General features: G+C 43.6%; 1 protein-coding gene across 2 annotated transcripts; it reads left to right on the top strand.

Annotated features, from left to right (window-relative positions):
• The first annotated feature begins 4,317 nt into the window (after positions 1 to 4,317).
• Positions 4,318 to 9,738, top strand: LOC128106154 (3 beta-hydroxysteroid dehydrogenase/Delta 5-->4-isomerase type 1-like). 2 transcript variants are annotated; one of them, XM_052731472.1, is made up of 3 exons: positions 4,318 to 4,462; positions 7,565 to 7,729; positions 8,927 to 9,738. In XM_052731472.1, exons 1-3 carry the CDS (start codon positions 4,318 to 4,320, stop codon positions 9,736 to 9,738), a joined length of 1,122 nt encoding a protein of 373 aa, XP_052587432.1. The 2 variants fall into 2 exon arrangements, with proteins under 2 accessions (XP_052587432.1, XP_052587433.1); XM_052731473.1 differs by lacking the exon at positions 7,565 to 7,729.
• The last annotated feature ends 2,388 nt before the right edge of the window (positions 9,739 to 12,126 follow it).

Here is a 12,126-nt window from a genome sequence, read left to right as displayed (position 1 = left end):
TGTATACAGTGAGGCATGATCATATTCATCCCTCATTTACCCCCCTCAAATGCTCCCCAAGCACCCTGTTCCAATATTTCCCCTGAACTTTGTGTCTTTTTTGGATAGTGTGCATGAATGAGTATGGAACTATCCACTAGAGCAGGAGGAATTTACTGGTGGTCATGGTCATACATTCAAAATTCAATCTCAGTATGATAACCTCCTCCTTGGTCAAAAATATAACCAAATGTAAAAGGGGGCAGTGCAAAGATAGCAACCAGCCCCCTAACACACTCTTGAAACACAGTGGCCCATCCTCCCTGCTATCTCCCAGTCAGCAGGAACACAGCTGTAGCCCTCTGCTGGTCCCACTTGTGACCTTTGCAGCCCTCTGCCTGGCTCCACCCTTAAGCCTGAAAACAAATAAAGCTCTGACCATCACTATTAAAATATTTCAGTTACATTTATCTATACCTAAAGATATGAAATGAGATTTCATAGGACAAACGAAAAATGCTCCCCATGATTTATGGGGGCCCTTTAATACAAGATGATTCAGCTTCATTTTAAGTTAATCAAATCTCTTTTGCACCTTTTAAGTTTAGGCTGGTCCTTAGATATAGGACAAGATGTTCTCTTTATCTCAAGAGTAGCCTTTCCCCCAAAGAAGTCTCCCTCACCTGGTTCTGACACAGGAGACACCTAATTGTGATTGGTTTTAGTGTCAATTTGTCACAAAGGAGAATCATTCAACAAAGTGTCCTGATGACCTCGATTGATATGGGAAGCCCAACCCTGCTTGTGGGCGGCAACCTCTGGTAGCAGCCCAGATAAACACGTCCTGTCCAGGAAGATCATCTAGCCTATTGTGGCTTTGGTTCCCTCTTGCATTGGAGTTGGTTTGTGGTGCTGCTGCTGGCTCCTTTGCAGATAGAAGACACCAGCTTTTCCAGGCTTGCATCGTGGACTAGGGACCAGCTGGGTCTCAGAAACCTTCCAACTTGTGACCACTACGCACTGGTCCTGTGGCTGAGTAAGTACAATTTGTCTCCCCACAGTGAGGAACACTTATTGTGGGACTATTCCAACTGTTGAGACCAAGTAAGCACTAGTTTCTGAGGTGTGATTTAGCTGTTCTTACTACTTTAAAGCTGATTTAATAAATTCTGAGAGACAGACAGAAAGAAGACAGACAGATAGACAGATATACATCCTTTTGGTTCTTTTCCTCTATAGACCGCAGACTAAAACACACCAGTTATCTGCCTATACTATACTACTACTAACTGTCAAGCAGGCTATTGGGAAGGGTATATTCCACCATCACTGAATTTTGTAACCAGAACTTCTAAGTTAAACATCTACACTGGAGCAGCCATCCTGACATACCAATTAAAGAAACAAGAAATTGCTACAGCAGAGGTGTGGGGAGAATCTCTTCAACGTGGCTCCAGGAGGATCAAAAGCAGACAGGGGTCTTCAGGGACCCCAAGTCTGTCTTCATGGTTCTGCTTTGGCTTGTGGTAAACAGAGAAAGAGCTGCCATACGAGCCACAGGTAAACATGATTCAGCGATGCTTGTAAAGATGTGAGCTTCCTGATCACTGTCTCGGTCTCCTTCGTCAGTGTCCCCAAGGAAGTCCTTGGTACTTATGGCCACAAAATGATTCTCAGAAAATGACTGCTCACTGTCCTGGATAATTGCCCTTCTCTTTTGTTGATATACAATATCAATATATCAGAGAAAATTCAGTATATTAGAGGAGACATATAGATATTATGTCCTGAGAGGTGCCTGGGAAGCACATAGTTATGGACAGCCCTTTTTTTATTCCCCTTTCTCTTCCTGAAGGTTCAATCTTACAATCATTTATTAAAAATTATCTCTGCAACTTAGAGATGGCTACAACACCTGGAGTATTGTGCCCCTGTGTGCACAGAAACATACAAACTCATAAGAAAGAGGTGAAACATTCCATTATTGTCCGTTGTTAACAGACAGTTCTGGGTCAGACTGATGCAGAGGATGCCCGACATGAAAGTAATAGACCAAGAACAGTGGGTCAGATTGATGCTAGACGGCGGAGCTCAGAACTCCATGTGTTTGGCCTCAGCCTTCTACCATCAGCAGCGCCTCAAAGGAAAATTACACAAGAACTACAGGGGTAATCTTTCTGCTCCTTGGTCACCAAAAATATTCCATTAAAGGGAAAGGTAATAACAAGAAATGGTGGAAGCAGGAAAGCATAATGTGAAGGAATTCTGTCATTTGTGTAATCCAAATGGGTTGTGAGAGTAGCCGGTTAAGAAGAGCAATTCGGTTTTGAAAGCTGTACTGTGGCCAACACACCAGAGTTCATACAGGACCCATGGCCACAGAAAGCAGGCTCTACCTAGTAAAAACTGACACTAGGTTATCCCCCAGTGGGGGAGCAGACCAGTGGACAGGATAAAAGGCACACATTCATTCATTAACTTGGCACCAAACATTAAAATATAAGAGCCAATAACTTTACAAACTTGAAGTGTTTAAACCGGCATTATGTGATAAGCTGAACCACTTTTCCTTTAGTGTTGGTTGAGAAGGGTGTAGTCTCTAGGTGAGCAGCCCTCCCTGATGAGGTCCGCTTAGACCAAAATGTGCTGATGAAGTCTTAGTGGAGGCTAAGTAGAAACGGGGAGGGGATAAAGACAAAGTTCACAGAAGAGGGATCTTTTACCAAACCTTTCCTGAAGTTCTTATCTCTTTTATCTGATTCTGTGGGAGCAGAAAGTGAATCTAACAAAGAAATCTTTCTCCAGCCTGATGTAAAACAGTAGCCATGCAAGCCAGAGGAGTGTGTGTGTATGTGTGTAATTGTGTGTGAGTGTGTAACATTTTGCTTTTCACATCTCTTCAAAGATCACCTCCCAATGCACCAAGACTCTGGTCTGAGGACCAGGATTCAAATAACTGAAAGTGCTATGCTAGAAACAGTGCCCGTGGAAACTTCTGTCAGACCTCCTGCGGGTCAGAGAGGGTGGGTGGTGTTGGGCTTAACAGTGAATGCTGCTGTGTTGGCTGGTGGTCCAGATAGCCCACTAGTTCTACAAGATGTAGCTAACCCTACTACTGTGTGGGAGAGCGGTTACTTAGTATTCTAGCCTTGCTGCATGCAGCCTAGGTGGGACAGTGGCATCACCTAATACCCCTTCCAAACATGAAAATGTTTGAGTGTTGATGAGTTGGGAGAAAAGGAGGAGTTCCTGAGAGAGCAGACGGGAATAACTGGGCTCTAACTTGAAAGGAATCTTGCATGACATCTACACCTCCAGCGAGACTAGAGGAAGATACAATATTATTTCATAGCCCAGTTATACCAGATGTCTGAGAAGATGAAAGTTTAGCCTTTCCAAAAGTGTTACCTTGCTTTGTAACCTGATGTGACCAATAAGAAAGTGCAGTATCTGACTTGATTTGGAAGACATATTCATATAGTATAAAGCACAGTACTTGCTAATAAAGGTTGACAGGAATTCCGTTGATGTGGTGATTTCTTGAGTTACATATCTGTTTGGTATGAGAGATTTAGGAGTTTGTGTTTAAAAAAAAAACAGGTTGTGGATTTTAATATTATCATCTAAGTTGTTTTTCCTCTATGGTATATGATTCAAATCTCACTCCAAAATGGGCTGTGTCTGATTGACAGAGCATTCCTATTCCAAATGACTTCTGCCCCACAAACTCAAGGAAGGAATGCAGAGAAATTTTAAAAAACAGGACTTACTGGATCACCTATCCCATCTGATGGCACTTAGATAAACTTGTGTCCTATCACATTTCACTAAAATTGTACATGGTTCAAGTATAAATGTAATCTCCAAAAGATGCCCAATAACAGGTTCATGTGTTTCTGGCTAACTGAACATATAGAAGTTTATGGAGGTATGTTCCCCACGGCACGGGATCTCTGGAACCTTCCTTTGTGCCTCACCTTTTGTAGCCAACAAGTAAACATTTTTCTGAGTTCCATGAACTGCTTATGTAACTTGATCATGTGCAGTAAGTTTGTGGCCATTTCTGAAGCACAGGTAAAATAACCTGGGCTTGCAACAGGCATCTGGGTAAAGGAGAAATCTTGGGGAAAAGAGACCCTGGGGGTCTTACAGTTCCTGGTTAACATCAAAATACATTGGTAGTGCTATGGAGAAATTGTGCCATGTCTTATGATCTGTGTTACGAGGGGCTGGCAGGAGAAATTAAACTTGAGTAATCACTGGCTCTCTCTTTCTAGCCATCTCCAGATTCACCCTACATTACTCCTGCTCTTACTGGATCTGCTGCCTGTGTTAACCATGCCTGGGTGGAGCTGCCTCGTGACTGGTGCAGGAGGGTTTCTGGGGCAAAGGATTGTCCACTTGCTGGTACAGGAGAAGGATCTGGAGGAGGTCAGAGTCCTGGACAAGGTCTTCAGACCAGAAACCAGGGAGGAATTCTGCAGTAAGTCAACTTAAGGATTTGGTATAAAATTCCAATTCAGCATAACAATTGCTGACTGATTCAGGGAGGCCTTTTGAACTGTTAAGTAAAAAAGGACACTTGCAGTCATAACACAGCACCATGTCCACATTCATCAGGAGGAATCAGACCACACAGCATAAAAGACACTGTACAGTTGGGGGAGGCTGAATTTGAACTGATGATTTCTCTCTCCCTTTCCTGGAACTCTTTAATGTGGACTTGTCAATTGCTGGGTATTAGCCATAAAGATCGTTAAGCTAGTGGGTTCAGTACTAGCTCCCTCTGCCATAACTGCTACTGTTCTAGTTGTTTTGTTCTGGTTTGCTCTGAGAATGGGGCAGGGAGAGGAAAAAGTGAGGTGTTCTTTTAGCATTTTTTTCATTCCTTCATTTAGAATTTTGGGTAGAGGGTAAATAAAAGAAGTAAAAAGATATGAAAGGGAAAGAAATATACAGTGACAGATATAGGATATTGGGCAGGGACAGGTAGACAGGAAAAAACAGAGATAGACAATGAGATTGAGAAAGTGAATTTGAGCAAATGCATGAGGTCATACCAGAGAAGCAACACAATGCTAGTATCAGGGCTGTCCATACCTCACCTGGACTATTTTTCCATATTTCTCTCATTCCTCACTGGAGTTTATCATCACTAAAAATAAGTTTGCAGAATTCACTGGGGCAGGCCACAATTCCTTTGCCAATTTGTTATCTCAGTTACAAATGGACCAGCTGGTTTCATGGGATATTTTACCACCTAGTCAACGTCCAAGTCATTATAAGAACTTTGCAGGACATGGAGGAAAGGATGCTCACTCACCTGGACAGCAAGGACTTTGAGTTGGGATAAGAAAGATAACTATAGTCGCAGCATCCGATTAATGAGGATCACAGACCAAGCCAGAGGTTCCCTCACTTACACTCCATTATTTTGTCCAGGGACCAACTCATGGCTGTGGAGTCCTCCCATCGTCTGTATGTGACTCAAGCTAGCTCTATGCCCCCTCTTCGGCTTCAAGGCTAAGCACACTCTACCTAGAGATCTGCCCTGCACACAGGACCTTCCTTGTCTCCTTGAGACAACACTCACCTTCTACTCCGTCTTTGTTTCTGACTTCTTCAAATGTCAAGTTAGTCCTCTAACATTCTAATTGCTGCCTCCAGAAACTCAATATTAGCACATAGTCAATTCCAGTTCTTAGAGTCCCATTGTTTCAGCAGTACCTGAAAATAGCCAAGGTGTGGTCTGGAGAAATAACACCATAGTGAGTACTGTCAGGGGTAGAGGTAGAGAGGGCCCTGCATCAAGATAAAGCCAATATTCCTGTGAGGGCGTTTTCTGTACCAGGCTCTGTGGTACAAACTGTGGCAACAACTCATTAGCTCTGTTTAACAATCCTGGTATGAAGTTAATGTGTCTACGCTCTATTTCTGTAGATAAATAGGTGCAGATGTTAAATGGCTTACACAAACACCACAGCTAAGATTTACAAACTGAAAGGGAACTCAGGAAATCTAGCCGGAGCCTTTATAATCTTCACATTCATTTTGTGTAGGAGCTTCCCAAGGTCTCTCTCTGACATGACAGCAACACTCCACCATGTTCTGTGTCAATATTTGTCACATCCAGGTACAGTTATCCTAGATAAGGGTGCGTCTATGGCACCACCAGGAAACACTCTAAGAGGCCTCTCCTGGGATCTCCAGGTACCCAAAAAGCTCATGAGTGAGAGTCTATTCCAAAACAGGTCTGAATTCCACATGTCTGTTCATAGCAAAATCTCTGAACCAGCCTGTCTAAATCAATAGCAAAGGAGAAGAAGGACAGAATGGGCAGATAGGGTCATAATCCGTGAATTCAACCCTCACACCGGTACCTGCTTCCCTGTGAGCAGTACCTTGTTTGCCTCCCTCTACTTCAGGACTTTCCGGGAGTTACATGAGGAGAGAAGGTGGCGAGGATAGGAAACATTTAGAAGAGAATTAGTGGGAAGCCAATCTGTTTGTGTCTCTAGAGATGTTTCCTCAGCACTGGATTTCTCCCACACATCTCTCTGTTGTTCAGCTTTATTGACAAGTTCAGTTGAGTGGAATGACTTCAAACTGTCTCGGAAATACTGACTGCAAGCAACCCCAGAGAATGGGCTAATAGCACAGGTAGACACAGGTCAAGGGAGGTGTCCTAGTCAGTGTAGCCATAACCGTGTCCAGAGATTTCTGGAAACCCACTAAGCTCGTCTACTAATTAGGGTCTAGAGGACCAGTCTCTAGGTCCTCTAAAGTGTGGGCACAAAGAAAGGAAAATCTGAAACCTGGGTGAGAATTAAGAAGTCAAATCAAATGTAGGGTACTGGGCAAGAACGCATGTGGGGCTAGCTCATTTTGTGAGCTGAATGACAAAATAACAGGCAGGGCTATTTGTGGGTTTCAGAGGAACCCAAAGATACTGGCATTGTACCCACTGCCTTGGGTAGATGGCTGTAAGGGATTCCCTGGAAAGCCACAGTTACAGCACAGACATCTGGTGTTTTGATAATATCACAGGGATGATGTTTCACTGTCTACATATTGTGAGCCCATCTATTTTTATTGTTAGTGCCTTCACTCTCCATGAGTCATGTCTGCCCAGCGAGTGGTACTGTGTTAACTCTTCTTTTTTTTTCTCAGCACAGACCCAGGCAATACCAGGTTCTGGCTGAGAATCATATCCATGTGGCTTCTCTCTCTGATCCCACTGCTGGGAACAGGGTCTTCTTCATCCTAATACTGAAATAGACATTCCAATTTCTGATCTCCCTTCTACCCAGCCACCACCAATACCTCCTGAATCTCTTTGATGAATGGATCAATTTCTCATCACTCTTCTGCACAGGTTTAATGCCCCAGGCACATTTGATTGCTTCCTAATCTGATTTGTTTTCTGCTGTGGGAAAGAATGCATCTTCCTTCCTTACATCAGGCTTCCTCTCTAACATTTCCCCCACTCTGACAGTTTTTCATGAACAAGGTAACTGACGCCTGTGTACAGGAAACATCCCAGCCCACAGAAAAGCTTCCCAATGACCTGTCTTGTGTCCCACAGACCTACAGACAAAGACCAAGGTGACACTGCTAGAAGGAGACATTCTGGATGCCCAGTACCTGAGGAGAGCCTGCCAGGGCGTCTCTGTTGTCATCCACACTGCTGCTGTCATTGATGTCTTGGGTGTTATTCCCAGACAGACCATCCTGGATGTTAATATTAAAGGTAGAGTATCTGGACACAAAGTGAATGTTGTGAGGTTGAAAATGTCCACACAAATCAGGAAGGGATTCTCTCACCACAGAAGACCTGCCATGCTCTGATTCTAATGCTGTGCTCACCAGACCACGCTCGAAGATTTCAGGGCTATTACATGGCTAAGGCCCAGCAAGTAGAAAGTATGTGGCCTAGGATGTGAGGTCACATCTATGTCACTCCAACTTGAAGGAAAGCTCTTCTGTGGTCGTCCCTGCCAAGGAAACTTTATTCCAACTCCAGGCAGTTGACAACCATCCACACTTTCCTCCTTTTGGTCAGACATAGACAAGCCCTTGCAGGTACTTGCTCTGCATGCTGTTAGTTCTGAGAGAGCTTCCAGCCTGACAAGGGTCTGCCATGACAGGAATACCCAGCAGGGAAAACACAGTCCCTTTTAGTTTTCTTCCAAGAGGAACTGATGGAGTCAGTCAGTGCTTGGATCCAAGATGAAAACTGGAAGAATATTTATCCCCTCTACTTTGTACAACTAAGTCAATAAAGTCATAGATGGAACCAAGAGTGCTTTACCATTGTGTATGCACTCAGGAACACAGTTGTGTCTCCACGTTACCCCAAACCCAATAATCATTTGTTCCCTGACTCAGACTAGTTGTCCTTGGACAGTTTTATTCTCATCAAATGACAAAAAAAAACTGTAGCTATGAAATGTCTGTGTAACAGATTATCACCTGTATACAACTGGATTTGAACTTGGATGATGTTAATTCCTGAACAATTCTTAGTTAAAAAGAGCTATTCTTGTTCATAGTCTAAGAATATGATCTTCCGCGTTTGTACATCCGAAAAAAACATGCATGAATTTATATGCATAAAATTATAATTATTTCATGGTCACATTCAAAATGGATAAACAAGAAAACTTAGGGACTTTGGACACAAAAGGACACCCAGTTCCACACATTCATGCGTGCAAACACACACAGGGCTGTGAACACAACAGCCTAGAGACTCTTGTTCTCTAGAACTACCTGTTGTCCCCGGATCATAGCAAGGTAGCTGTGAGTTCAGAGAACAGGAAATGTGCATTGGTCTGTAAAGGTTGCTCTGTTAGCCAGAAGATGAAAATAATCATGAAGCTGTGCACATGGTGAACCCCCTTAATTATCTATCTCCTGACACTGACAGTGAATTCTCTGTTATTAGGTACCCAGAACCTGTTGGAAGCCTGTGTCCAAGCTAGTATCCCAACCTTCATCTACACCAGCTCATATAATGTTGCAGGTCCTAATTCCTACAAGGAGATCGTCCTGAATGGCCATGAGGAAGAACAACGTGAAACTATATGGCCTGATCCCTACCCATATAGTAAAAAGATGGCAGAGAAGGCAGTGCTGGCAGCCAGTGGGTGCAGCCTGAAAAATGGTGGCACTCTGCATACCTGTGCCTTAAGGCCTATGTATATCTATGGGGAAAAGAGTCCATTCATTTATGTTAGAATGATTAGGGCCCTCAAAAATAATGGTATTCTGGATGTTACTGGCAAATTTTCCACAGTTAACCCAGTATATGTGGGTAATGTGGCCTGGGCACATATTTTAGCTGCCAGGGGCCTACGAGACCCCAAAAAGTCACCAAGCATCCAAGGTCAGTTCTACTACATCTCAGATGACACCCCTTACCAAAGCTATGATGATTTAAACTGCACTGTGAGCAAGGACTGGGGCTTCCACCTTGATTCCAGTTGGAGCCTTCCTCTGCCCATGCTCTACTGGCTTGCCTTCCTGCTGGAAACTGTGAGCTTCCTGCTGCATCCAATCTACAGCTATTGCCCTCCAATTAACCGCCACTTGGTCACAGTGTCAAATTGTGTGTTCACCTTCTCCTACAAGAAAGCTCAGCGAGATCTGGGCTATGAGCCACCTGTCAGCTGGGAGGAAGCCAGGCAGAAAACTTCCCAGTGGATCGGGTCACTAGTGGAGCAGCACAAGGGGACACTGAACACAAAGACTCAGTGATGTGACAATCCCAGGGACATGGCCCTGGGTGCTGTCACTTGGTAGTTGTCAGATCCTCGAGAAGGGACAGAGGCACAACCCAGGTCCTGCTGCCTCCCTTTGACACAGAGACCAACTTGGTGTCTTCCTCAAGTCACCAGATGCTTTGCCAGTCACTGGCCCAGACACAGGCTGTCTTCCCTCAGCACCTGCCCAGGGACACAGGGCTGCTGTGTCTCTGCTCCTAGTTCTAAACTCTCAGCACCTCTCGTACCTTAGAGCTCTCTCCATTGGTTTCATCTCCCCACTAAAAACATTTTGCATCTCTGCAAAATTTTCTTTGCTCTATGAAACTCAATCAAAGGATCAATAAATATTGGTTAATACGTCATCTGCAGAAGTTGTTTTAGTCTTCTATTTCCCTTCTGTGATCAGGCAAGGCCATGCTGGGATCAGCAATGATCAGGGTTCTGAGGTGGATTGAGGAAAATCAGGGCCAGATTAGGGATAGGAGACTCATCCCTGGCCGCTGTCCTGTGAAGTGCACTAGATGACTAGATGACTGTATTTTATGTAATAGGGACTGACAGTGGGAATGCCAAAGTTCCAATTTCTCCAGGAGGCTCCCCAGGTCTAGGGGAAGAGCTTGGAGGAGGCGTCCTCTTGTGGATATTCAGAGTTACAGTTTTTCTCACAGCTAAATCTACACTTGTCTGTTTGGTGCTTTTTGTTCCAGGTTTCCTATAAAATTGCCAGTATGAGAACAGTGAATAGAGGCTAAGAAAATTTCTCTCCCTAGGTCTAGACAGAACTATGAAAAAACCCACTCCCCTTTACCGGGTAATGCCTCATAGTTTTCTCTTTCTGATGCACAGAGAAATGGGCCTCAGATATCGACTCAGGGGACCAGGTTTTTACAAGCCTAGACAGTAGAGAGTAGCTTTGTTTCAATACTCCTGGATTCCCAGCAGTTGGTGGGTAGCACCTAATGGGTTGCCAATAGTTTCTACCTAAAACCTGAGAAAGAAGATTGTAAAATGGAGTTAAAAACAGCCTCCTAGTTGTTTTTCTCAAGTTAGCAGCAGCCTACCGGTTTGAGCTACTATATGGTGGGTTCCTGGTATGTGCGTGCTTGACCTGCAGCATAGCGGGAATGAGGCGCCTCCAAGCCACACATTACGCTGTGTGGTGGATTTAGCCTTTGCTAGTACAAAACAAAAAAAAAAAGTGGTTCTGGGTTACATGCTTCTTGGATAGAAGCATAGATCCACTATAGCTCCCAGCGCTGGTGGTGAATAATCTCCACCATGTTGAAAAGCTAAATTGCGTGGAGCTAACAGCCAAGACTTCTGCTTCAGTACTAATCGCTGCAGTTTAAAACAATGGGCTCACAATTAGACAGGTTCAGATAGAATAGTTTACAATGTGTGTAAAAATGTTCGTAAGCTTGAAAGAGAAAAAAAGAAATATATGCAGTTGTATAGTTGTATAAAGAAATAGATAGTTTTTAAAAATAAAGTCTTTAAAGAGACAGTAAAATTAATATAACAGCCGGGCGGTGGTGGCGCACGCCTTTAATCCCAGCACTCGGGAGGCAGAGCCAGGCGGATCTCTGTGAGTTCGAGGCCAGCCTGGACTACCAAGTGAGTTCCAGGAAAGGCGCAAAGCTACACAGAGAAACCCTGTCTCGAAAAACCAAAAAAAAAAAAAATTAATATAACAAATAAGCCACGTAAAGATGGATATCACACAGAGAATCTAGATTATGTTGTCTTTGATGTTCTTAACTGCAGAAAGACATTTGATTGTAAAAGCTGTTGAGTTAAGCCAATATATATATTTTAAAGGTACCTTGACTTCAAAATTTAGATGTAAGGATATGTTGCTTTGGAAAGGAGACTCTCCTTTTGTTTCCACAGAAAGCCAGAGGCTATGGATTTGTTCCAGATTAAGATATATCAGGTTTGCAGCACTTGGGAGGCAGAGCCAGGCGGATCTCTGTGAGTTCGAGGCCAGCCTGGGCTACCAAGTGAGTTCCAGGAAAGGCGCAAAGCTACACAGAGAAACCCTGTCTCGAAAAACCAAAAAAAAAAAAAAAAAAAAAAAGATATATCAGGTTTGACCAGCCAAAACCCTCTGAAAGGTCTCTGATGACACCATGGCCCAGATGATCCAACATCCAAAATGGCTTCAAGGCAATTGGTTCAGACAATACACCCTCACAGACTATTCCATAATCCTAAAATTTTCTTTATGTCCCCATAAGATACAGTGCCCCCCTCCAGCAGGAAGTAGTAAGAGAAGCTATGACCAAATTCCCAAATATCCAAAGCTGGCTTTGGAGATGGAATTAGCTCACTCCATCTCTAAATCCAAGCATATTGCCAAAAAAAAAAAAGTGTTAAGATA

Source organism: Peromyscus californicus, unplaced genomic scaffold, assembly GCF_007827085.1.
Source record: "Peromyscus californicus insignis strain IS unplaced genomic scaffold, ASM782708v3 Scaffold_9__1_contigs__length_137607984, whole genome shotgun sequence".
NCBI lineage: Eukaryota > Metazoa > Chordata > Mammalia > Rodentia > Cricetidae > Peromyscus > Peromyscus californicus.
This window is presented reverse-complemented; position numbering and strand designations above follow the sequence as displayed.